Source organism: Sorex fumeus, unplaced genomic scaffold, assembly GCF_029834395.1.
Source record: "Sorex fumeus unplaced genomic scaffold, SorFum_2.1 ptg000122l, whole genome shotgun sequence".
Lineage (NCBI taxonomy): Eukaryota > Metazoa > Chordata > Mammalia > Eulipotyphla > Soricidae > Sorex > Sorex fumeus.
Window position 1 is genome coordinate 49,734,452 of NW_026606179.1, and position 25,860 is coordinate 49,760,311.

General features: G+C 57.3%; 3 protein-coding genes across 7 annotated transcripts in view; 2 read left to right on the plus strand and 1 right to left on the minus strand.

Moving 5' to 3' along the window:
• The window catches only part of CTCF (CCCTC-binding factor), a 47,037-nt gene extending 42,312 nt beyond the window's left edge, over positions 1-4,725 (plus strand). For 3 of the 4 annotated variants that reach the window (XM_056135882.1, XM_056135883.1, XM_056135884.1), the window contains 2 exons: positions 2,043-2,204; positions 3,243-4,725. In XM_056135882.1, the coding sequence (XP_055991857.1) occupies positions 2,043-2,204; positions 3,243-3,424 (344 nt within the window). In that variant the 3' untranslated portion in view covers positions 3,425-4,725. The remainder of the gene's footprint in view (positions 1-2,042; positions 2,205-3,242) is intronic. The other variant, XM_056135886.1, reaches the window with a different exon arrangement.
• Positions 4,726-9,790: 5,065 nt separating this feature from the next.
• Positions 9,791-22,281, plus strand: CARMIL2 (capping protein regulator and myosin 1 linker 2). Its single transcript, XM_056136680.1, has 38 exons — positions 9,791-9,854; positions 10,045-10,139; positions 10,225-10,275; positions 10,400-10,462; positions 10,560-10,684; positions 10,781-10,875; positions 11,352-11,422; positions 11,511-11,584; positions 11,682-11,757; positions 11,832-11,920; positions 12,004-12,098; positions 12,183-12,269; positions 12,355-12,467; positions 12,554-12,631; positions 12,741-12,817; positions 12,898-12,999; positions 13,091-13,160; positions 13,253-13,334; positions 13,430-13,526; positions 13,609-13,666; positions 13,767-13,939; positions 14,093-14,255; positions 14,338-14,439; positions 16,225-16,353; positions 16,643-16,756; positions 16,902-17,062; positions 17,143-17,230; positions 17,427-17,567; positions 17,684-17,744; positions 18,151-18,386; positions 19,259-19,359; positions 19,437-19,800; positions 19,878-20,000; positions 20,893-20,929; positions 21,087-21,158; positions 21,261-21,476; positions 21,948-22,025; positions 22,117-22,281. The coding sequence occupies exons 1-38, from the start codon at positions 9,806-9,808 to the stop codon at positions 22,227-22,229; spliced, it is 4,119 nt and encodes a 1,372-aa protein (XP_055992655.1). The 5' UTR covers positions 9,791-9,805; the 3' UTR covers positions 22,230-22,281.
• Positions 22,229-25,527, minus strand: ACD (ACD shelterin complex subunit and telomerase recruitment factor). Of its 2 annotated transcripts, none has more exons than XM_056136682.1 (11): positions 25,151-25,264; positions 24,926-25,068; positions 24,713-24,806; positions 24,453-24,529; positions 24,315-24,359; positions 24,164-24,198; positions 23,916-24,067; positions 23,717-23,843; positions 22,682-23,055; positions 22,480-22,571; positions 22,229-22,400 (listed from the first exon to the last, which is right to left on the minus strand). In XM_056136682.1, exons 1-11 carry the CDS (start codon positions 25,247-25,249, stop codon positions 22,322-22,324), a joined length of 1,317 nt encoding a protein of 438 aa, XP_055992657.1. In that variant the 5' UTR covers positions 25,250-25,264; the 3' UTR covers positions 22,229-22,321. The 2 variants fall into 2 exon arrangements, with proteins under 2 accessions (XP_055992657.1, XP_055992658.1); XM_056136683.1 differs by having other exon boundaries at positions 22,231-22,400; positions 23,747-23,843; positions 25,151-25,527.
• Positions 25,528-25,860: the final 333 nt, after the last annotated feature.

Genomic DNA, 25,860 nt, shown 5'->3' on the forward strand with positions numbered 1-25,860 from the left:
GGTCAAGTGGTAGAGCTTTAGTATAGCATGCAAGAGTCTGCCCTGGTGCTTCTTGGCGCTGACAGGACTAATGCCATGAATGGATGGCCCCTATTTTTTTAAAAAGGGGATTGGTGCACTTTTGCATGTGACTGACCCTGGTACAATCTCTGGCATTGCATATGGTTTCCTGAGCCCTCCAGGAGTAAGCCCTGAGCACCTCCGGGTATGACCCCAAGACAGAAAATTAATTTTTTTAAACAGGACCAGAGTGATAGTAGTATGTAAAGTGCTTGTTTGCTTGGAGTCAGCCCAGATTTGGTCCCCAGCAATCCATATGGTTCCCCAAGCACCACTAGATACAGCACCCCCCAACAAAGAAAAGAAAGGAAAAGATAACCCATTGAGCCTGTTACAACTAGGTATTATGTCTCCAAACTTGACTTTCAAAAATCCCATCTAGGGGCAAGTGCCTTGCATGCATCCACTCTGGGTTCCTACCCCAGCAGCACATACAGTCCCTGCGCTCCACCAGGAACAAGCCCTGAGCTTACTACTGGGTGAGGCCCAAAAACAAATAAGAACAAAGCTACCACCTAGCTGGGAAAGATAGTACAGTGGGCAGGGCACTTACCTTGCACGCGGCTAACCTGGGTTCGATCCCTGGCACCCATGTGGTCCCCTGAGCACAAAGCTAGATGTAAACCCTGAGCATTGCCAGGTCTGGCCCCAAAAAAACAAAAATTCCATCAGTAATAGTCTGAAACAGTGTTTCTTTTTCTTTTTCTTTTTAAGCTTTATTTTTTTTTTCTTTTTGGGTCACACCCAGCAATGCCCAGGGGTTGCTCCTGGCTGTGCACTCAGGAATTACTCCTGGCGGTGCTTGGGGAACCATATGGGATGCCGGGGAACGAACCCAGGTTGGCCACGTGCAAGGCAAACGCCCTACCCACTGTGCTTTCACTCCGGCCCCTGAAACAGTGTTTCTCAATATTCTTCCAGACATACTCCTTCCAACACCAACATTGTTTCCTTCCTATCAGCCCCCTACCCTCCTAGTCTATTTCAGTGGCCCCTACTTAATCAGCTATGTTTCCCTTGGAATATCTTGGGGTCCCACTGATAGCCATGTGGCTTCAGGATGAGAAACTGATCTTAAGGAACTCTGGCTGTGAGCTGGAGCAAGAGTGCAATGGTAAGGCACTTGCCATGCCTGTGGCCAACTCGGGCTCAGTCCCTCCTGGCAATGCATGTGGTTCCCTGTGCATCACTGGAAGTGATCCCTGAGCACAGAACTATGAGAAAGCCTTGAGCACTGCTGGGACTCTTGCTCCATGAGAAACATACCTTCCTTGCCTAGACAGGATCACATCTTCCAAGGTTTGTCTCAGTGACATAATAACAGGCTTTTTCTTTGTATAATAGGTGAAGGGGGCATTTGTATTATTTTCAGTTTAGATATTTATGGCTAGTTTAAAGAACTGGTATTGGGGGCTGGAGAGATAGCACAGCGGGTAGGGCGTTTGCCTTGCACGTGGCCGACCGGGTTCGATTCCTAGCATCCCATGTGGTCCCCTGAGTGCAGAGCCAGGAGTAACCCCTGTGCATCGCCGGGTGTGACCCAAAAAGAAAAAAAAAAAGAACTGGTATTAAGATAGAGTTGATAATAAAATGAAGTCAAAGAAGGACTATAGGAAACCCCCCCCAAAAAAGATAAAGTTGATTTTCTTTTAGAATTTGGAACTCGGTATTTTCGTGTTTAAAGCTTTCCCCCAAAAAAAGTAACAGCCAGCATCTATTATCTATCAAGTATAAGTACTAATACTCACATTGTTCTGTGAATTGTGTAAATTAACAGATTTACACAAAAGTAAATATATTTACTATTAACGTCAAAAGTAAATACAGCAAAAGGTTCTAGCAAAAGCATTTTTAAAGTGAATTTTAATAATGAACGTGCATAAGACTTCACAGAATATGTGATTGTGTTGTGTGTTTTTTTGTTTTTGTTTTTCTTCGACTCTTCTTGTTCTACCACCTATTCTTCCTGATTTCATGAGAAGAAAATGCTGAGCCAGACTTGGATGACAATGAGGATGAGGAGGAGCCTGCTGTGGAAATTGAACCCGAGCCAGAGCCCCAGCCTGTGACCCCAGCCCCACCACCCGCCAAGAAGCGGAGAGGACGCCCCCCCGGCAGAACCAACCAGCCCAAACAGACCCAGCGTAAGTTGCTCAGCTCCGTAGGTTGGCATTTTCTCCCGGCAGGCAGGGGAGCCAGACGGGTCCTGTTCCTTGGGAAGACAGGAACTAAGCCATGAGAACAAATCATGGTCATGCTGAGAACAAACTCAGGAAGCGATATTTCTGTCTTGACTGGGGGACATCTGACAAAATCTTGAGTTCTGTTGCCCATCAGTCCAGAGTGGAAGGATGCTTCTGTTCTTCTGTCGATGTAGGAGGGTTTTACAGAACAGGCAAAGTCACACCCAGCTGTACTCAGACCACTCCAGGCTCGGTCTTCAGGTCACTTCTGGCAGTGCACAGGGATCGTGCAGTACTGGGCATTAAAGTGCAAAGCAGCTTGCACTGAAGCCTGCTGAGGTATCTCTGCCCCAAAATGCCAAATTTTATTTTTTGGTTTTGGGGTCACAGCTGCCTGTGCTCAGTACTACTCCTGACTCTGTGCTCAGGGATCACTCCCTGGTGGGTTCAAGAGACCGTGTGGTGCTAGGGAGTGAATCCTGGACTGAGGCAAATGCCCTACCCATTGTATTATCAGTCAAGCCCCAGAATGCCAAATTTCAGGGCCCAGAAAGATAGTAGCAGGGATTAAGGGACTTGCCTTGCATGGAGCCCTCCCTGCTTCAGCTTCAGGCCCTCACACCACAGGACTCCCCCAGCACCACAGGGCTACTACCTAAAAATAATAAGTAAAAGGTACCAACAGCACCCGTTGCAGTGTCCTTAGTTGTCTCCAGTTCTCATAGACTATGTGTGTGCTTGTAACGTAAGGGTAAGACTCATGCTCTTAATATATGCTTTGAGTCTGGGAACATGAATGTCATTCAGTAGTTCTTAGAATATTGAGGCATCCAAATGACATATGACAGGTTATTAACTTCTCTTCTTACTGGTTTTCTGTTTAACTACAAAGGCTTTCCTGTGTTGCTGACCTTTGTTTTGTGTCAGGTCTTGAAAAAACCCTTGCATTCACATAACGGAGTTTTGGGTTTTTGTTTTTGCTTTCCCCTTTTTTGCCAGCAACAGCCATCATTCAGGTTGAAGATCAGAACACAGGTGCAATTGAGAACATTATAGTTGAAGTCAAAAAAGAGCCAGACGCAGAGCCTGCGGAGGGCGACGATGAGGCCCAGCCAGCTGCGACAGACGCCCCCAATGGAGACCTCACGCCTGAGATGATCCTCAGCATGATGGACCGGTGATGGCAGGGCCTCTCTTTCCCGGACTGCTCTGGGCTGTGTTTAAACGGCCCTCATTTTAATTTTTCTCCCTCTTTCTTTTGGCTTTGGGAAAAGCATCATTTTACACCATTTTACCAAACATACTGAGGACTAAAACTCCAAGGATGACGTTAGAAAAATGTGATTTAACTAGAACTTGCTGTTTGATGTTAGCAAATCATGGAATGTTCTGAGTCCCTGAGGGTTTACTGTGAAGTGCTGAGGACAGTGTTGACGCCTAACTGGTTTCTCAGATGGAAACAGAGACATCAAGCTCTCTTTCTACTATGGTAAACCACTCCAGAATGCCTACCAGGTTTCCCAGAGTTCTATGGTCTTCCCAGGAGAGTTTTTAATTGTAAATGCAGACTTGGGAAGGACTTAGAATTGTAAATTGGTTTTTGCTTTTGCTTTTCCCTGACTCCCTTTGCTCGGAGTCAGCTGCACACCAGTAGTATGGCATGCTACGATCAGTTTCTGTCCTGAAGACTTTGCCTCTTTCTGGGCAAAGTTTCTGGTATGGTCAAGCTTGTAAATAACTTTTTTTACATTTTAATCTTTTCCATTAATTAAGAGGTTGAAAAGAAGTGCAGTGTAAGAAAACCCAGCATTTTAATTACTTGCAAATTAAGTTACCACAGACTCTTGTAGTGTGTAAATGTTGACAAGGAATTGGATCCCAATCATGTAGCAGGAGGCACCCAGACTGCTGCCGCTGGAGACAGACGCCTGTGGAAGACCGTGATTCCAGCCCATGGAGCCAGCATTGGAACCTTGTACAATTAACTTTCAGTTATGATTTTCCATCAACATTTTCTTTGCTCTGTTTGTAGCTCAGATTTGTGTTTTATAAATAAATAAATCCTTTGTTAAAGCAGGAGGGTGATTATGAGTGGGTCACAGCAGCCCTGAAAAGCTGGGCCAGAAAATTTTACTAGGTCAGTAATTTAATCTTTGGATCTTCCCCAAAAAATGATGATGTGAAGCAAAACCAACTAAAAAGTGATTCTTGCACATGAACTGTCACGTTAAAAATGTGTTTTTTAGAGAACCTCAGTCTTACTGATTTCACCTTTTTCTTCTGTGTATTGCTTTTTAAGAGAACCATCAGTTAGCTATCAGACTCTAGGTTGATGCATTTTGTACTTAGCTGTACTGTGTGATATTTTTCATTATTTTAGGATGCCAACTTGAGACCTATAATAAAATATGTAATGGGGTTGAGAGCTGGGGAGGAGGATCTGCTGCTGTACAGCTAATAAATCATAACGGATTAACCAGTGCTCCAAACTCGAAGCCTTGTGTGATTTGTGCCTCTTGAGCCGGGGGACTGGCCGCGCAGCCACAGAGAGTGCAGACTCCCACCTGGTATTCTGGGACGGCCTTTTCCTTTGACCTGGTGGAGATGACCTGGCAGGGATCGGACCGTGCATGCCCCCTGCCAAGTGTCCACTGCCTGGAAGTGGGTGTGAGTAGAGATTGTTCAAGCATCCCCCCGACCCCTACTCCAGTGTGGGTGCCCCAGGGAGCAGCAGCTGGGCTACAGAGCTTCAAATTGAATGAATGAATGAATCAATGAGGGCCTCTGTCCAGGGGGTACAAGGGTACAGTGGGTAGGGTGCTTACCTTGCATGCAGCCGACCTGGCTTGGTCCCTGAGACCCCACATGATCCCCTGAACACTGCTGGGTGTGGACCAAACCCTACTCTTCCCTCAAAATCTCAACTTTCCTCAGGATCTCAACTTTGGGGGAACTGGAATTAGTATCTGGGGCTCTGCCAAGTGTAGGGGCCTAGCCCGTCTCAGCGCTCCACTGAAAAGCTTCTTCCAGTCCTCCACAGTGGGGAAATGCGCGGATTGAATACTTTGGAAGTGCCATAGGAAGGCAGGCGTCTCTGGAGTGTGTGCCTGAGGGAAATCCCCAGCTGCTCTTGGCCATTTCTGGGCCCATTGCTCGGGCAATCCAGTGTAAGTTTCACCACTAGTTACAGTTATTTGGTGAGTATTTTTGTACTTAGAATTACACCCAGTAGTGCTCTAGGTCTATCCATGGGCTTTACCACTCGGGTCCCTCCCAACAGTGCTCAGGAGACCATGTGCTGAAAATCAACCTGGGCTCTGCTGTCAAGTATGTGCTTCCAACCCTTTGAACTCCTTGGCCCTGTAGGTTGTTTATTTGTTTGTGTGTTTAAGCCAATGTTCCAACTTAACAGTTTTCAGCAAAAACTATCAAAAGACAGTTGCCTGGCTTGTGTCGTTATTGCATTGGATCTCTCAGGAAAAGTTACATCAGGGCCTTGGAATTCACCCAGGCAGTTGACTCCATGGACTAATGCTATTATTGGGCTGAGGCTGCTGTATGTGGTCCTGTACAGCTCAATGCCAAGTTCCTGAGAATGTTTTAGCAGGCACAAAACCCATGAAATTTAAGTTCAGTGGGCAAGGTCAACACCTTTGTATACCAGACTCTGCTTCAATCCCTGGTACCCACATATGGTTCCCCAAGCAGCAGTGATTCCTGAACACAGACGAGTAGGGCCTGAAAATGAGGGGTGGTGGCGGGGAGAACAATCTTCCAAACAGGAGAGACATGTCTTAATCAACATTTCTCATTTAATATTTCTCATTTCTCTAACTTGAAGTGTAAGGTGGATTCAGGCTTGCTCTTCATGCCCATGTTCTCCCTTGAAGAGTCCTGCTTGCTTGTCTGTTTCTTTCCTTGTTTTGTTTTTTTTTTTCCCCACTATGGAGAAGCCCAGCCCCCCTGTCACTGCTGATGGCTTACTCCTGACTCTGGATTCAGGAGTTACTCCTAGTGGGCTCACAGGACCGTATGGAATGCCTAAGATTAAACCTGGGTGGGCAAAGCAAATGTCCTACTGATTTACCATCACTCAGCCCCTCCCTTAATATCTAAGTAAACTTCCATTCAGTAAAAACTATTGCTTCACTCCGCACCCCCCAAAAAATAGTGGGTTCATGTTTAATGGGAAGGGAGCACGAAAAGAAATTGTGATGTTCTGGTCTAGAGAGATACTACAGTGGGTATGTTTCCCTTACACACAGCCTACCAGGTTCAATCCCCACTACCCCATAAGGTCCAAGAGTCCACCAGGTTAATTCCTGAGCACCACTGGGTGTGGCCCAAAAAACAAGAACAAAAGTGACTTGGTGGGGTTAAGGTTGGAGAGAGGGGACTGGAGAGCCAGTGGGTAGGGCCATCACTTGAAAGAGGCCAAATCAGGAGTGATCCTTGACCACAGCTAGGGTACCCATCCCCCAACCCTCATCCCAAAAAAAGAAAATATTGAAAAGGGAGTCCCTAGTGCATAGCCCACAAGACTTCTATGTGCCTCCAGCAGAGAGCTGGTGATCCTGCAGCACCTTTCTCTGTGAAACCAGTGGGCTTGAAGGGAAGAAATGCTGGTTCCCATTTTTTTTGGGGGGGGGGGCGGGGGAGCGAATCACACCCAGCAATGCACAGGGCTTACTCCTGGCTCTGCACTCAGGAATTACTCCTGGCAGTGCTTGGGGGACTATATGGGATGCTGGGAATCGAATCCGGACTGGCCGTATGCAAGGCAAACAAACGCCCTACCCACTGTGCTATCGCTCCAGCCCCAGGTTCCCATTTCTCTTCTGGGCTAGCTTCATGCAGCCTCTGCTGCCTGCTCAGCAAGCATCTCAGACCATCTGCGCTTGGTCAGGATCGACTCAGCGCAGCAGAGGGGAGCCTTGTGGCCTCTTTGGGAGGTGCAGCCTGGCTGGCATTCTGTGTTCCCTGGAGCAGGCAGAGCTTAGCCCTCATAATGAGCTTTTAGCATTTCCTGAGTGAGTCCGGGGTGGCACGCTGTCTAGAACAGAAACAGGCCCGAACAAGTTGAAGACCTCCCCCTCTCCAGTCACCAGCATTCAGAGAAGCGGAGTCCCTTGCACATGGCCACCATAGCAATTACATTGTTTCATCACTGCATTCTGGAGTTCTGAATCAGCCAGCATTCCTGTCCTGTCTTTACGCTGGTGCCCACTTTCTCTTCCCCTTGTACTCACCACACACAGGTCCTAATGCCTCAGAATGTGGCCACTGGCCTTGGTCCTTTCTGCCCAAGGAGCAACTCTAACCCTTGGCCAGCCATTCTCTCTTACTTCTCTTCCCTGTCATGCTTAGTCCAGTAAAGTGGGTTTTCTTTTCTTTTTTCTTTTTTTTTTGGGGGGGAGGCACTTTTTGGGTCACACCCGGTGATTACTCCTGGCTCTGCACTCAGATTTTACTCCTGGTGGTGCTCTGGGAACCATATGGGATGCCAGGGATCAAACCCAGGTCACCTGCTTGCAAGGAAACAAACGTCCTACCTGCTGTGCTTTCACTCCGGCCTTGAAGTAGATTTTCTATCACCTCTGCTAGAGTCCTAGGGTGCCACGGCGTGTCCATTGTTGCAAGCACTTAATATTTAACCCTACAGTGATACTTGCATTGCTCCAGTTTACAAAACAGGCTCTGAGGCCAGTGCAAAGTACAGTGGGTAGGATGCTTGCCTTGCATGCGACCAATCCAGGTTCAATCCCCAGCATCCCATATGGTCCCCCGGGCACTGTCAGAATTAATTCCTGAGTGCAGAGCCAGGAATAACCGCTGAGCATCTCTAGATTGTGGGGGTTGGGGGGGAACAGGCTCTGGAAGTCCAGAAAGGTTCAGTAATTCATTCAGTGCCAAACAACTGGTAGTTGGAATCAGGACTAGGCAGTCTGCCTTTAGAATTGGGGGTGGTGGGTTCGACTCCCAGCGTCCCATATGGTCCCTTGAACACCACCAGGAGTAATTCCTGAGTGCAGAGCCAGGAGTGCATCGCCAGGTGTGACCCAAAAAGCAAAAAAAAAAGAATTGGAGGTGGAGGGGTAGTTTTGGGGCCATATCCAGTTTATTCAGATACCCAGACACCCATATACCCAGAGGCAGGCTCTGTGCTCAGGGATCACTCCTGACAGGACTGGGGGTGCCACATGCAGTGCCAGGGATCAAATCTGGATCAACTACATGCAAGGCAGGTATCTACCCCCTGTACTATCTCTATGGCCCCCGGAACCTTCCTCGACCACTTAGCCCTACTGAGTATCTGAGCGGTAGCACCGTAGCACTATAGCACTGTCCTCCCGTTGTTCATCGATTTGCTCAAGCAGGCACCAGTAACGTCTCCATTGTGAAAGTTGTTGTTACTGTTTTTGGCATATCAAATATGTCATGGGTAGCTTGCCAGGCTCTGCTGTGCGGACGGGATGCTCGGTAGCTTGCCGGGCTCTCCGACAGGGATGGAGGAGTTGAACCCGAGTCGGCAGCGTGCAAGGCAAACGCCCTACACGCTGTGCCATCACTCCAACCCCATCTGAGCAGTAAGGTCTTAAAACCATTTTATGGATTCTGTGTAGTCTCTCATCCTGCCACTCTCCATTCCGTCCAGTGGCAGCAGAACAACCTCTTGTCTGTTTGCAGGAAACTTCCAGCAGCTTCTCAGCTGACTCCTGGGTTCTGTTCTATTGAGCTTCTATTTTCTACTTGGTTCCAGCCTTTGGTAGATCTCCGCAAATCAGAGCTACTCTCTCTACCCCATAATTCCTGGCACCCCAAACTCCAGGTGTGAGAATGTGAACAACCAAGATCTCCGTGTACTTGGCCTCAGCTTATGAACTGACAATTCACCAGGACCCCAAGTCTTGGAAATTCAGGCCTTTAGCGGAAGGCTGCTCTGAGGATCCTGAATAGGTCTGAACACTGAAAAGTGAAAACTGTGTGTGTCTCAAAAAGCCTTGCTTATCCAGTTTTTCCCGTTTCAAAAGTTCTGGATCCCCAAGACTAGATTCTCCAGGTTGGGAGATACTGCACACTCCGGTCCAGCTGTTCGGATTCTTCTCACCTCTCAGAGTTTTTGGAGGGGACAACCAGGGTGGGCCCAGGGATTTCCCGAGTGGGTAGCGCCCCCTGGTGTTCATAGTTGGGACTTTGTTGCAGGGTGGAAGTAGGAAGCCGGGAAAACCCCCACCCCCGGGGGTCGCAACATCCAATGACCCTGAATCACATCGGCTCCTTCCCCCATGTCTGCTCTGACAGAGCCCGAGGGATGGAGCAACGGGCAGCTCTGCTCCCCTTTTTCCTCCCTGCTCCCCAGGCCACATCTCCAGTCCCCACAGAAGCAGCGAGGAGGTGGGCGGGAGTGGGGGTGCAACCTGGCAGGAAGCGGCGTACCTTCCGTTGCAGGAGGAGCAGGTGGTAGCCCGTGCGGCCCGGGCCCTGCTTCCTGTGCACGCCCGCCCGCCGCCACTGCTCTGCCTCGGAGCTGCTGGGGCCTCCCCAGTCAGCAGCCAGGCCCCATGGCCCAGACCTCCCAGGCCCCCTATGGCATCTCCTGCGAGTTGCGAGGTAAGTGCTGGTCCTTTTGCCTCCTGAGGCCGTTGGAGGGTTTCTCTCCACCTGCTGGGTTTGGTACCTCCACATCCACTCTGCTCCTTCCTCGCTGGTGAGGGGAGTTGAGGCCCGTGCCTGGCTCAGGGTCAGCCCCAGCCGTCCTCTGGGAGGCCCTGGAGTCGCCCAGCAGGCTGCCCTTCCACAGGCGAGATCGCCAGGTTCCTGTGGCCCAAGGAGGCAGAGCTGCTGCTGCAGACCTGGTTGCCGGAGCGCCAGGCCACCGAGCCGGGCCATGTCCTGGTGCGTGGGGGGTGGAGGCGGGAGGGTTGGGTGTGGGCAGCAGGGCCCCTGGGCCTGCGCAGGGGCCAAACCTGTGTCCCCGCAGGCACTGCTACGCTGGAGAGCCTACCTGCTCCACACCTGCCTGCCCCTGAGGGTGAGTCGACTCCAGGCCCCCCCAGCGCCTTGCACAAGGGGCCCAGGCCTGTGGGCACTGCCCTTCGAGCAGTCTGGGGCTCCAGAGGGTGGGCTGGGGCCAGGCTGACCCCAGCTCCCCGCAGGTGGACTGCACATTCAGCTACCTGGAGGTCCAGGCCATGGCCCTACAGGAGATGCCCCCACAGGTGAGTCCCCGATGTCCCTGCCAGCCCACAGCCTGGTCTCCACCTCCCTCCTGTCTGTCCCCCTACCTGTGGCCCAGCCCGGCATGCCCTCCCCCAGATCACCTTTGAGCTGGAGTCCCTGCCCGAGCTGGTCCTGGAGTTTGCTGGCGTCGCCGCCCTGGAGCAACTGGCACAGCACATCGCCATGGCCATCAAGAGGGTCTTTCCTCGCTCCACCCTCGGGTAAGGCCTGGCAGTGGCCGGATGGCAAGGAGGGGGTGCCCTGGCAGCCTCCTTGCTCAGGGGCTGCAAATCCCTGCCCCCTTCTCACCTCCCTAGGAAGCTGTTCCGGGCGCCCACAGCCCCTACCTTGCTGGCTCGCCTGGAGAGAAGCACCCATCCCCCAGAGGCCCTGGCACCCAGCAGGCCCTGTGGTAAGGGGCTTCCGGGGAACCCCCTCCCACAAACCAACACCCCTGGACTTGAAAGGGAGGATCTCCCATGCTAAACAGACCCACGTGAGGGGTTGGAATGATAGTGCAGTGAGTAGGGCTTCGCATCCCCTATGGTTCCTCAAGCACCGCCAGGAGTAATTCCTGAGCACAGAGCCAGGAGTAACCCCTGAGCATCGCTGGGTGTGGCCTAACCCCCCCAAAAAAAACAAAAACAAAACAGGCCACCTAAGGCCTAAGTTCCTCCCAGCTTAGCTGTGTCGATCTTCCTCCATCTCTGAGCTCTTTTTTGTGGCTCAGGGGCCACACCTGGTGGTGTTCAGGTGCTACTCCCAACTCAGTGCTCGGAGGTCACTCCTGGCATTGCAGGACGTGGAACCCAGGCTCCACCCTTCTGGCCATCTCTGATCTTTGTCTCTCCCTTCTCCCCGCCCTCTCGCACCCTGGCACTGGCCCAGGCGGCTTCGTGGAGACGTACGAGGCTTTGTGTGACTACAACGGCTTCCCTTTCCGCGAGGAGATTCAGTGGGTGAGGGCAGGGCCCTCCTCGGGGGGTCAAAGCAGGTGCCTCCCTTGAGACAGCCCAGGGTCAGCCGGAGACACTTTCTCCCACTCAGGACGTGGACACCGTGTACCACCGGCAGGGCTGCCGCCACTTCAACCTGGGAGACCTCAGCCACCTGGGCAATCGGTGTGTGCCGTCGGCCTGGGAAGGGGGCAGCACCCCGGGTCTGGGCGCTGAGCGGGGGTCCTGAGCTCTGTGCTTGCGTCCCCCACCCCCACCCCAGGGACCTGGCCTTGAGTGTGGCGGCCCTGTCCTACAACCTGTGGTTCCGGGGCCTCTCCTGTGTGGACATGAAGCTGGTGAGAGCAGGGCGGGTAGGCAGGCCCGAGGCGGCAGGGTTTGGGTGCAGCCCCTGACTTCCTGCCGTTCGCAGAGCCTCGAGGTGTCAGAGCAGATTCTGCACGTGATGAGCCAGTCGTGGCACCTGGAGGAGCTTGTGCTGGAGGCCTGTGGGCTGCGGGGGTAGGAGCCGGGCAGGACTGGGGCCGGGGGAACCACAAGGCTGGGGGGGGGGCAGAGTCACCCCTGGCATTTGGTCCTCCCAGGGACTTTGTCCGGCGACTGGCCCAGGCACTGGCAGGACACGCGTGCTCAGGGCTGCGGGAGCTCAGCCTGGCCGGGAACCTGCTGGATGACAGAGGTAAGCCTGCCTGGGGACCCCCACCCCCACCAGGGGCTGGAATTCAGAATGGGGCAGGCTCAGCCCGGGGTCCCCTCGTCCCAGGCATCTCAGAGCTCAGCCGACACCTGGAGCTCCGGCCCGGAGCCCTGAGAAGACTCAGCCTGGCACAGACGGGGCTGGGCCCCCGAGGTGAGCAGGTGGGGGAAGGGGGGATGCAGGACTGGGATGGGTATAGACAGGTTGGCTCAAAGGCTGTCCCCACCCGTGTTCCCAGGAATGCGGGCTCTGGGCCAGGCGCTGGTTTCCAACGCTGCCTTCGACTCTGCCCTGACCCACTTGGACCTTTCCGGGAACCCGGGGGCACTGGGGGCCTCAGAGGACAATGGGGTGAGTGGCTGCCCAAGGGACAAAGGCTGGAAACCCCTCAGGGTGTCAGGCTCTCTCCCTCCCATACACCCCCCCTTCTCCGCCAGGGCCTCTACAGTTTCCTGAGCCGCCAGAATGTTGTGTCAGTGCTGAACCTCGCAGGCACCGACGCCGCCCTGGACACGGTGAGGGGTGTTAGGGGCGGGGCAGAAAAGACTCGGGGCGCGCAGGGGGGCGCTGGGAGAAGCGGAGGTTGGGGGTCTGGGCCGGTGGAACCCATTGCCTCCTCCGCAGCTCTTCGCCGCGCTGGCCCGCGGCTGCTGCTCCAGCCTCACACACCTCGACGCCTCCAGGAATGTCTTCTCCCGCACGTAAGGGGTCGGGGGGCGCGAGGGAGAGCACTGGGAGGCTGCTGCGGAGCCCCTGGCCCACCGCTCTGCGCCCCCCATAGGAAGACTGGAGCCGCCTCTGCGCTGCAGCGCTTCCTGGGTCGCGCGGGGTCGCTGCGCCACCTGGACCTGGCGGCCTGCAAGCTGCCGCCCGACGCGCTCAGGTCAGCGCCCTCGCCGCCCCGTCGCAGCCCAGCCCCGCGCCCCTTCACCCGCTCCCCCTGATCCCGCCGCCGCCGTGACCTCTCCCTCCAGAGCCCTCTTGGAAGGCCTCGCGCTCAACACCTACCTGAGCGACCTGCACCTGGACCTCAGCGCCTGCGAGGTGAGCGCCTGCGGCCCCCGCTGCGCCTCGCGGGAGCCCCCCCGGGGCACCCCCGCGCCCGTGGCCTGAGCCCCGCCCCCCTCCACCTGCAGCTGCGCTCCGCGGGCGCGCAGGTGATCCAAGACCTGGTGTGCGACGCCGGCGCGCTGAGCTCCCTAGATCTGGCTGACAACGGTGAGGACGCCCGCAAACCCCTGGCCCGCCGTGCGTGCAGGGCCGCCCCGGCGCTCCGCGTCCCAAGCCTTGTGAGTGACACGAGCCTCCCCCAGGCTTCGGCTCAGACATGGTGACTTTGGTGCTAGCCATCGGGCGGAGTCGGTCCCTGCGACACGTGGCTCTTGGAAGGAACTTCAACGTCCGGTGCAAGTGAGCCCCGTCCCACTCCCGAGTCTCCCCGACCGCGCCCCACCGTCAGGGTCTCCCCACCACCACCACGCCCCTCCTACAGGGAGACCCTGGACGACGTCCTGCACCGGATTGTTCAGCTCATGCAGGATGACGACTGTGTGAGTGCTCGAGACGATGCTACACCCCCCGGCAGCGCCAAGACTCCCACTTTAGAAGATCTGCCCTTTGTGGTTCAACCTGGCTTTCTCTCAACCCCAGCCTCTGCAGTCTCTGTCGGTGGCCGAGTCGCGGTTGAAGCTGGGCGCCAGCGTCTTGCTCCAGGCCCTGGGCACCAATCCCAACCTGCAGGCGCTGGATATCAGCGGCAACGCTATGGGGGACGCGGGCGCCAAGATGCTGGCCAAGGCGCTCCGGGTCAACACCAGGCTCCGGTGGGCGGGGTCAGGGGCGGGGCCCGGGCTAGCGGGGGCGTGTCCAGGGCGGGGCAAACAGAAAAGATTTGAAGGGTGCCGCTAATAGACCTGGACAACGGGCGGGGCGCCCTTGCTGAGCTCCGCCCCCGACTGAAGCCCCGCCTGGCCCAGGTCTGTAGTCTGGGACCGGAACCACACGACTGCACTGGGCCTGCTGGATGTAGCGCAGGCGCTGGAGCAGAACCGGAGCCTAAAGACCATGCCGCTGCCGCTGAGTGACGTCGCCCAGGCGCAGCGCAGCCGCCCGGAACTGACAGCACGTGCGGTGCATCAGGTCAGGCTCCTCTCCGCCAGACCTGGGCTGGGCTGTATCATTCCCTCGCCAGACTCCACTTGTCCATATCCACCATCCCCAGATCCAAGCCTGTCTCTTGAGGAACAGCCGCGCCGACCACGCTGCTTCTGACTGTTCCTCCCGCCCAAAGCCACTGGGTCTGCAGTCGGGCCCCTCTGAGCAGGTCAGTGTCTCCTCCATCGGTCTGGAGAACGTACGGAAGGTCAGGACGGAGGAGAGCCGTAGCGCCTGGGATGCCCCATGAGTCCAAGGGTCTGACTTTCTGGGGACCAGAGTGCCTGAATCCTGCTATTAGATGAATCCCCGGCTTGGTCTGGAGAGAAGCCAACCCGTACAGAAATAACTCCCCAAATAACAGAACTGGCTGCCTGTATTTTATTTATTTTTGTGAAGCAAGAAAGTTTTTTACTGAAACTTATTTAGAAAGAGATAAGGGGAGAGAACACAGGCTTCTCTAGAATGGAAATAAACATGGGAGATACGTTCAAGGAAATAACAACTTGAAGAGCAAGCCTGGCTGCTTTTAGAAAATGCACTGTAGCACTGTTCTCCGATTGTTTATCAATTTGCTCGAGCGGGCACCAGTAACATCTCCATTGTGAGACTTACTGTTACTGTTTTTGGCATATTGAATATGCCACAGGGAGTTTGCCAGGCTCTGCTGTGTGGGCAGGATACTCTTGATAGCTTGCTGGGCTCTACGAGAGGGATGGAAGGATTGAACCTGGGTCGGCCGTGTGCAAGGCAAATGCCCTACCCGCTGTGCTATCACTCCAGCCTGCCTTTAGAAAATAAATTAATTAATTAAAAGGCTGGAGCCATAGTACAACGAGTAGGGTGCTTGCTTGCCATGCAGGCGGCCGACCCAGGTTCAATCTCCAGTATTCCATATGGTCCCCTGACCACCACCAGGTGTGACCGCTGAGAGCCAGGAGTTCAGTATTGCCAGGTGTGGCCCCAAAACCAAATTTATATATATAATTTAAAATAAATATATATTTGGTTATTTATATAATAAATATATATTTATAACATTATTTAATATAAAATAAACATTTCTGTTAGAGGCAGAGATTGGGTCACACTTGTTCTTTGCTCAGGAGTGACCCCTGGTCATACTCAGGGGACCATATTCCTAGGGGCTAGGAATTTGAATCAGGATCACAGCCAGTATGGCTGCTTGCAAGACAAGTGACTTACCTGCTAAACCTCTCCAGCCCTTCTAAATGCTTTTTTGAAAGCCTTTTAACAGAATTTTCCGTTAAAGAAGGGAAGTATTTTAAAGTCTTCCCTTCCATTGTAACCCTCTCTGTCATTTCCATTCACGGGCTCTCTTCCCTCTCTATTCACCTGCCCGGTCAGCCCCAGAAACTCTCCCCCACCCCCATCCCGGCTTACAAAGCATGGCCTTATGTGCTGTACTCGCCTCCCCACTCACAAATCCCACCTTCCCCCCCCCCCCAAGCATCAGCATGCAGATAGCTCAACCCAAACCTTCTGCAGGACCTACCCTCTCTCCACTTCTTCATGTAGCCTCATCCCCTCCCACCAGCTCCCCTGAAGCCCACTCTCACTGGTGTCCATTGGGACAGGGCTCTCCTCGCCGCATAGGCCGACCCCCACCTCCTTAGTCTTGCCTCTGGAGCAAATCTCAAACACACCAATCCTGGGATGCAATGGCCTGTCATCTGTTGCTCCTCCTTTCTCCTCACTTATTTGCTTATTTGTCTAGTTGGGTGGTGCTGGGACTGAGTTTCTAAAACACAACAAATAGCTCTTTTCTCTATTCTGGACATATGGAGTGTGTATGTGTGTGCGCAGAAGAGCTCCCTGGTGGGACAGTGTCAGCTTCCTGATCAGACCTAATCTGACAGAAACCCTGGGGGAGGCCGTCGGGGCTGGAGCACCAGGCAGGATCAGGCCTGGACTGATTCCTGATGCCCCCCAGGAAGTGAATGAACTGTGTCAGTCAGTGCAGGAGCACGTGGAGCTGCTGGGCTGCCGGGCCGGGCCACAGGGTAGAGCCGCCGTGCACCAGGCAGAGGATGCCATCCAGAATGCCAACTTCTCTCTCAGTGTGAGCTTCCCCTCCCCTCCCACCACACGACCTCTTCTGCTCTCAGCCAGGCGTCTACTTGAGACTCCGTTTTTTTCCTTGGCCTCCAGATCCTCCCTAGTCTCTTTTGGGGGAGAGGCAGGGGCCACATCCCAGCAGTGCTCAGGGCTTGCTCCTGGCTCTGGACTCCTTACCATGTGGGGACCATATGGGATGCCAGGGGTTGAATCTGGGTCTGCTGTGTGCATATCCTCCCTGCTGTTCTCTCTCTCTCTCTCTCTCTCTCTCTCTCTCTCTCTCTCTGGCCCAGATTCTTCCTATTCTATATGAGGCTGGGAGCTCCCTAAGCCACCAGTGGCAGCTTCGGGAGAAGTTGGAGAGTCTTCTGGAACAGGTGGGCGAGGTCTGCCGCCATGACATTCAGGTGAGATGGTACCTTTGCCCCACCTTGTGATGTGTCCTGAATCAGAGTTCTGAGTGACCAGGATCTTAAGCCAATCACCTAAACCCTAACCCCCCCTCCGCCGCCCGCCCCCATACAGACCTGCTGCTTTCTTCCTTTTGTTCAGGACTTCACCCAGGTCACACTGGACACAACCAAGAGCCTCTGCCCACAGATGCTGCACGGGTCCAGGTGGAGGGAGCAGCTAGAGGAAGTCCTGGTGGGCTCCAGGGGTCTTCCTGAGCTGCTCCCAGAGCACCTTCTGCAGGATGCCTTCAGCAGGCTCAGGTAGGCCGGAGGGGGCTGGGCTGAGCTGAGCAGTGCTAGCCTGAGACAGCAGCCCCTAAGCCCACCTTCTTCTACCCTAGGGACATGCGGCTCTCAGTCACAGGTGCCTTGGCCAAGAGCATCATGGCGCAAGCCCTGGAGGGACTGAGCGCAGCCAGAGACCGGCTGGTAAGGAGACCATGTGCTTATATGTGTGCACATATGCCTCATGTTCGCATACACACACACACACACACCACAGAGTCATCAGGCCATTGCCTGGCAGGGGTTCTATAGTGTTCTCTGGGATCATGTACCCCCAGGGGTCTTTGGGGGTTTCCAGAGCACCGGGGGACTATGGCTGAGGCGCTATTTGGTGTTGCAGGTGGAAAGTCTGGCTGAGCAGGCAACAGGGGCAGCAACCCCTGATCTGCTGAGTGGAAGTGAGCACAGCCCCCTGGGGCCGGGGGAACTGGAGGGTCTTTTCTTCCCTGAGGAGAAGTGGGAGGACGATGAGGAGCCCCAGGTAGGTGCTTGCAGCCCTCCGGGCGCCCGGGCCCCATCCTCCCACCTTGCTCTGAGCAGGGCAGGCGCCAAATTGCCCTGCCCCGGCTGAGTTGGCGCCTGCCCCACCAGGATGAGCTCCCTCCACCGCGATGGCGAGGGTCCAGCCACTGTCCTCACTTGGTCTCCTCCGTTCACAGTAAGTCAGGCGTGGGAGCGTCCCCTGGGGGCTGAAGGTCTGTTGGGGACCTGGACCCTTGGGCACACGTTCAGCTCCTGCCAGGAATCTCCTGACCTTGGCTGACCCGGCTGGAGCCGGCCACTCTGCAGGGCCGGGGCGCCCTGGTCATGGAGCAGCTGGTCACGGAGCCGCGGACCGAGCGGCGCGGGGCGGGGCCGCGCCTCCCCCCAGGACGCGCGTGCTTGGCGGCGGTGCGGGGCCGCGCTCGCGGGGCCGCGCTCAGCACCACGGACAGCGGCGGCGGGGGAGGGGCAGTGGGGGGCGGGCGGTGTCGCTGGGCCCCTCCCCGCGCCCTGGGCGGGTCCACCGCGCCGAGCGCCGCCGCCTCCCCCGGCTCGGCTCTCTTGTGGTGCTCACCCCTCAGGTGCCGGCGAGGAAGCGGAGCCTGAGCCCAAGCTGGCGGCTCCCGGGGAAGATGCGGAGCCGCAGGCGGGGCCGTCGGCGCGCGGCTCTCCCAGCCCCGCCGCCCCCGGGCTCCCGGCCGGCCCGCTGCCTCGCATGGACCTACCGCCCGCCGGCCAACCCCTGCGCCATCCGACCCGGGCCCGGCCGCGGCCGCGCCGCCAGCACCACCACCGCCCGCCGCCGGGGGGCCCCCAGGTGAGCGCTCCCCCTGCCCGCCCCGGGCTGGCCGAATTGGGGGTCGCGGGTGGCTCCGACGCCGCTCAGGGCCGTGGTGGACAAGGATCCGGATTGTGGGGGCGCAAGGCCACCTGGTCATATGGCTGTAACTGCATCCGGCTTCTTCCTGGCCTGTCTCCAGCCCGAGCCATGTCCACTGGGGTCGTGAGTGTGCAGGCTTTCCACGGCGGGTGCGTGTGTTTGGGGGGGGGGGGGGAGAAAGGGGCACCTGGTTGCAAGGCTGGATGCGCCAGAAGGGGTTCGGACTTAGCATCCCTCCCCCGGGGTTCCTGAGACACGCTGAGCCCCCCAGGATGCGGGGAAAATCCCGGCCCTGCCGCGGGTTGCGCGTTAATGTGCGGGGAGGTCTGTGGGGATTGGGTGCCACGGGGGGGGGGGGGGGGCAGTGGACAGTGGGTGTAAGAGACCAAGGAGCCCGCTTGAGGCCCCCCTCCAGAGGGTCTGACGCAGCAGCGGGTGCTGCTAAGCCGGCAGCAGGCCTGGAGGGGTGGGGGTGGGGGGGTACTGCAGGGAACTGTTTGGAGCCGGGAGGGTGGCAAGTGGCATGTGGGAACGGGTGACCCTGTGCAGTGGATTCTGGTGTGCTGGTGGCCAAAGTGCCGGGTGTGTAGACTGCTCAATGGGACAAGCGCGAGTGTGGGCTGGGTGTGTTTGTATAGGATGTAGGGGTGCAGGGGGTATCTGAAATTACTTCTGCCCACCACCTGGGCAGTGGGTATGAAATCTTTTTAGCTGCCCCTAGGATTGCCCTCTCCCCAAGCCCAGCTTCCGGTCAGAGAGGAAGTCAGATGGTACTTGGCCCTGATCCCCAGCCCCTTGGTGTCCTCCAGGTGCCCCCAGCCCTGCCGCAGGAAGGGAATGGGCTCAGTGCCCGTGTGGATGAGGGTGTGGAAGAATTCTTCTCCAAAAGGTTGATCCAGCAGGTTCACCTGTAAGTGAGAGGCAGCTGGAAGGGTGGAAGGGTGGGGTGCTGTGGGTGTTCCCTCTCACTGCTGGCTGTCCCCGCAGCTGGGCGCCTGAGGAAGACGCCGCCACTGAGGGGGGTACCACCGCTGTGCCACGTACACTGAGAAAGAAGCTGGGCACCCTCTTTGCCTTCAAGAAGCCTCGTTCCACACGGGGACCACGGCCCGATCTAGAGACCAGCCCTGGGGCAGTTCCCCGAGCCCGGAAAAGCACACTCGGAGACCTGCTGAGGCCACCAGCCCGCCCTGGCCGGGGTGAGGAGCCTGGCGGGGCCGAGGGGGGTGCCAGCAGTCCCGACCCTGCTCGCAGGAGCCGGCCTCGCTACACGCGCGAGAGCAAGGCCTACTCCATGATTCTGCTGCCAGCCGAGGAGGAAGAGGCGGTGCTGGGGGCCAGACCCGACAAGGTGAGGCCTGACAGGAGTGTGGGCTGCTGGGACCCAGAGGCCTGGGGCCCACTCTCCACTCTGGCATTTGTCCCCAGCGACGGCCCCTGGAACGGGGAGAGACAGAGGTGGCCCCGTCCTTTGAACAGCGGGTACAAGTGATGCTGCAACGGATTGGCGTTAGCCGAAGCAGCGGGAGTACCGAAGGCAAGAGGAAGCAAGTAAGTTGGAAGGGACACAGTGTTAAGTGAGGGGGCAGGTGACATGTGGCAGTCTGTGGTGACATATGTGACCAGGAGCAGACTCATGACACAGAAGGTCTGTCAGTTCCACCCCCTCCTCTCCCAAACAGGCTCCAGCTTCAACCCTTCTTCCCTCATGGACTGGCCCTGGTCTCTCTGTAGACTTGGGGAGCCCTTTCTCTGCAGCTCTAAAGGAAATCTGCAGCCTACTGACACTGTTCAGTCACTGTCACACTCCAGGCCCTGTGGGGTCTCCTGGGTGCCCCTGTCTTCTCAGGGCCTCCATCCAGGTTCCTGTTAGGACGCCATCCTAACCCACCTCAGCCTCACCACCCCAGAGTACTCCGCTGGGCTCAACCTCTGCACGTCGGTCCCCTGATAATGTTCTTATCGGTCCCTAGTGCGAACCGTAGTCCTGTGTCCCATCCTCTTCGAAACACACATGCAGCAAGTCTCAGCCTGGGCTGGGAACCCAAAGTGTGGAAAGTGACTCACAGAAGGAAGGAATGACATTCTGCCATATCTCTGCATTCACACGGGCATTTGTGGTCATACCTCCATCCCAGACTTAGTTACGATTGAGCTGGTCACGTTTGTGACCACCCTTAGTGGGCACTTTACGGCATATAACAAGAATAAGATATAGGAACAGAATAAATATGGCTACAGAGATGACTCAAAGAGCTGGGTGTATGCAGGAAGCCTAGGTTTGATTCCTGGCATTGCATGGTTCCCTGAACACTGCTGGTAGTGATGCCTCGGTACTGCCAGGCGTAGCCCAAAATCTAAAAAGCCAAGGATGATGACCAAAAAGACAAGGCTGGGGTGAGGGCTGGGGAGGACTGGCACTTGACTGCTCTGTTTCCTGCAGAGCAAAGACGGAGAGATCAAGAAGGCTGGCTCAGACGGTGAGTGGGGCTCTGGGCTAGGGCTGTGGTATCTGGGGCTTGGGGGGTGTCCTGAGTTCCCCAGGCAGCACGCTCCTGGGGAAGGTGGGGAATGGCCAGGTCAATCCTCTCCTCATCCCAGGGGTCTGGTGCCTGAGCCCTCAGCCTTGCCTTCCAGGTGATATCATGGACAGTTCAACCGATACCCCTCCCATCTCCATCAAATCCCGCACCCACTCTGTGTCTGCAGGTGAGTGGGGCCCATTGCGTATTGGGGGCATGCAGAGAGGAGCAGGAAGGGGCCAGAACCCTGGTCTGGCCTAGGGCTTGGCTGACACCCTTCTCCTTGCAGACCCCTCGTGCAGGCCCGGGCCAGGGGGCCAGGGGCCTGAGTCCACCACCTGGAAGACCCTGGGGCAGCAGCTGAATGCAGAGCTCAGGGGTCGTGGCTGGGGCCAACAGGATGGTCCTGGCCCCCCTTCTCCTTGCCCCAGCCCCCGAAGAACCAGTCCTTCCCCAGACAGCCTGGGACTCCCAGAGGATCCTTGCCTGGGTCCCAGAAACGAAGGTAGGCAGGCACCTTGGCCTGTATTTCAGTAGTGGACTCGGGGACGGCCTTCCTACTGAAAATTCAGTTTCCAGGGGGCCGCAGGTGGGAGTGGGGCTGCTGGAACTGTATTCTGATACCATGGCTTCCCCCAGATGGCCACCTGAGGCCGCGGCCGCTGTCGGCAGGGCGGCGAGCAGTGTCTGTGCATGAGGATCAGCTGCAGGCCCCTGTTGGTGAGGGATTTCTTCTCCGTGGATTCTGGGTGCGGGAGATGCATGAGGGTGGGCTCTGGCCTTTGAAGTGGACTCTCAGCAGTCTGAGGGGAAGAAATGGGGGGACCAGAAAGGCAGGAGCAAGTGTGCTTCCTGAAGAGTGATGTGGGGGCGGGGTGCGGGGGAGCACATGTGCACACACCCTGGTGGCGGGAGACAGGCTGGGGACAAGCAAGGCCTTGGCAGCCCAGCCGCATCCTTTCTGTGTCCCTCACAGAACGGCCCCTGCGGCTGCAGCGCTCCCCTGTCCTCAAGCGCCGACCAAGGGTCGAGGCACCCCCCTCTCCAAGCCTAGGTAAGAAGGGGCGGGAGCCAGCTGGAAAGGTGGGAGCAAGGCCCACCCCGGCCAGTCCTGACCCTTCCTTCTGTCCCCATTTCCTCGGCAGGAACTGGCCTTGGAGTTGAGCCTCCGCCCGCACAGTCCACGGAGCCCTCCAGCCCCGAGCGGAGCCCACCCTCCCCAGTCACAGACCAAAGAGGCGGCGCTCCCACCCCCTGAGCCGAGCCTTTCCTGCCGCATGAGATTATTTTATTAAAAAACTCAAAGGAAGTCGCGTGGAGTGCTGTCTGTCCACACACCCCCACGACCCGTCACACCTTGGTTTGCTCGGTCTCCACTCGGGACTCCATCAGAAAGAACAAGGCCCAGGACAGGAACCTGGAAGGAAGCCTGGAGAGAAAGAAGCATGGCTATAGGCCAGTGGGGGGTGGCATGGGGGCGCGAGAGCAGGGCAGCCCGAGGCGCTCACCTCGTGGCCTGGACCTGGGCACAGACGGAGGCGCAGGGAGGCTCATACGTGTACTGGAAAGCAGAACCATCACGGTGCCTCTTTGGAGGGTTCTGAAAGGAACGCGGCATCTGCTGAGAGGCTAGACTGAACCCGCCCAGCCTCCTCTCAGCCTCCCAGCCTGTCCAGTGCCACCCTCCCGCCGTCGGGCAGCCGAGCTCACCCACTCCATGCTGGGCTCCGAGTCTCCCTGGGGGGTTCCTGGCCTTGCAGAGGGTTGAGCGGTCTTGGGGGGCAATCCAAATTCCTTGAAATGCAGGCTAGTTTTCTGGGGCCTGGTCACCCGGGCCAGTTGTGGATTGACCCCCATATGGCTAAGGGGTGACAAACTTGGGGTATTGCTCAAGAGTGGGGAGTTGGTTACACGGCTTGGAGGTGGAGAGCTGGGGGGCAGGGGAGCCGGGGTTGAACATGTGACCGGCCGTGGCTGGGAGCTGCTCTCCTCGGGAGCTGGAGCGGCTGGGGTCACGGCAGGCAGGAGGCTCAGACTGGCACCACTTTCCTCTGTCAGCACGTGGTCAGGTAAGGGCGGGGTTCCTGGGAAGGAGGAGACTTCCTGTGAGCACAGCCCGCTCTGCTCAGGCAGGCTGAAGGGCCATGTCCATCCCTGTCTCCCAAGCTGGGTGGCACAATGCCAGGCTGGGCTGATACCACCTCACCTGAGCGAGTGGCCGATGAAGAGTTTAGGGTCAGAGACAAGTCCTGCAGAGTCAGGTCTGAGGTGGGCAATATGGGGCCCGAGGGTTAGGGAACTTATTATCATGCGGCTGTTGGGGCTCCAGGCATTCATCCTGTGCCCTCTGTGCGGGGTGGGGGACTTTCCAAGTGGCACTCTGCAGGCCTGGGAGCCCCACTGGCCATTTTCAGTCAAACGCACCAGTGATCCCATGTAGGGATGCGCCTCTGCTTGTGCCCTGAAGTACCGGATTCTACCGGGACCACCCTGGCGGTTCTAGGGGGCCTCCAGGCTGCACCTGCTGATGCTCAGGGTAGGGTTCAGACTCATGTGATGTCAGGGTTCACAGACTCATATGAACCCAGGGTTGGCTACATGCAAGGCACACACCCGAACCCCTGTACCCAAGTCATTTTTTCGGCTAAGCAGCAGGACTTGCTGGGGTGGGGAAGGGGTGGTGAGGGCTGGGGCAGGGCGCAGGGCCTCAGGAGGGGCATGAATGCCATCTGTCCAGATCCTTACCCTGCTCTTGGCATGCCCAGTTCTCCTCACCATGTGCCTTCTGCCCCAAGTTCAGCGTGTTCAGGATCTGCTGGTCGTGCTCGGAGATGTGCAGCCGCACACTGGGGACAGTGTACACAGCTTCGCCCTGTGACACGAACTCTGTCTGACCCTTGCCTTGCTCACCCCCCACGCTTCCCAAGGGATGACCCCCACTGACCGCAGTACTGAGGCGCAAGGAAGCCCAGCGGGTGAGGCTGGGCTTGGTGCTGCAGCTGGAGGGCATCAGACAGCTTTCGGCGAGGCGCACTAACGCTCTGCCTTGCTCCTGGTCCTCCTCCACCTCATTCAGAAGCTGGGTCAGGGAAAAGCCTGTGGGCAGGAAGGCAGGGAACAGGGCTTCCATGGGGCTCTGGAGAGGTCACTGCACAGGAAGTTAGGGTCGGTGGTTGTTTCCTGCTCAAGTACCTGAACTGGGGGTGGTAGACTCTGAAAGGTGTTCCCTACAGAAAGAGAAGCGCCACACTGAGAAGCAAGCTTATATCGGCGACCCCTGAACCACCTCTACCCACCGCTCTGCCCGCCCCCCCCCCCCAGTCTCAACAGACCCTAGACTCACTCTAGGCAGTCATAGAGCTTTTTCCGCACTTCCGGGTCCTGGTTACTGGGAAAAGAGGAGGGGGGCAGCCGTCAGGTGTTCAGCTCCCCCCACCACGGCAAGGATTTAGGGAGTGGGTGGGCAGGGGCACATCCTTACCAGCTGAGTACCCATTCCCGGCACTGCGAGTAGGGCAGCAGGCTGAAACGGTTCACCTGGAGGTAGAACTCAGCGGACTGCAAGGACAGGGCAGAGGGGGTCTCCAGTTGCCCTGAAGAGCTAAGCCTGCCGCGGACTAGCCCGCCCTCACTTGGAAGGGGGGGGGGAAGCACCGTGCCGACCCCCACACCGTGTCGACCCCCTACACCGCACCCGCCCTCGCCGTGCCGACCCCCGCTCACCGCATCAGCCGCCCTCACCAAGCTGCTCTCGAAGACGTGGACGCGGACCTCGCAGTCCCGCAGCAGCAGCAACCTGCCTTCGGTGCCGCGGAACCCGAACTCCTTCTCCTCCCTGCGGCGAGCACGACCCTCACGGCCTGGACGGCCGATCTGGGCCGCGCCCCCCCCCCCCGGGCCCGCCCCCTCGGGCTCCGTCGGGCCGCGCGCCTGCTCGCTCGGCCCCTCCCTCACCAGTCTGTGGCTTGCAGGGCCTCCGGCGTCACCAGGCACCGGACACTGTGAAACCCGTCCGACACAAGCAACGAGGCTCCCACGCCGGACGTGTCAGGGGCACTGGACGGGCCGGGGGCGTCGGACTCGGCGTCCTGCTGGACCTGACGGCGGCGACGGGCGTGACTGCCACCGCCCGGGGGTCCCCGGCCCGCGTCGGGCCCCGCCAGGCGACGGGGCACTCACCTCGAGCAGCAGGCCCGCTCGCGGACTCGAGAGTGGTTCAGACTCCAGGATGAACCCTCGAATCCAAGGCTTCAGCACCAGTCTCTTGTCGCTCGCCATCCCAGCCGCGGCCCCCCGGGGCCCCGAGGGCCGGCTTTCCCGCGGTCGCCGCAGCCCCGCCTCCCGTCGGAAGCGGAAGCGCTCTCCGAGTGGGCGGGGCCTGCGCCTGGAGCCCCGCCCCCGCGCGTGCGCACCGGCGCGTCCTGCCCGGGCGCTGCTGCGTGCGGCTGCCGTTGCGGGGCCGGTCGCCGGGCTTCCGTGCCTGACGTGGGCATCTCTCCGAGCCGACCGGCTTTGGAGCCGTTCAGACTTTCGTGACATCGGCCAGGAGGGGGCCGAGGGCTGACCCGGGTCCCGGGAAGGGATCTGCCAACCGAGGGCAGCCCTGGTCGTTAGCACTGAATCACTTGAGCGCGTGTGACCCGCAGGGAGTCATCCGCAACTATTTATCATGACTCAGTTTCCTCACCTTTGTAAAACGCGCAGTTAGTGCGGGCGGTGAAAACTATCCAGACAACACTCAAATGCCACGTCCCTCGCTCTGCCCGCGGATTGGCCGAGCGCTTCCGCCCAGCTCCCAGGACTCGCGGACCGTAGCGTGATGACGTAAGAGTTCGCGGAAGTTTCTCCGCCCCCGCCGGTTTCCTAGGAAACGCGACTCCGCGTTCCAC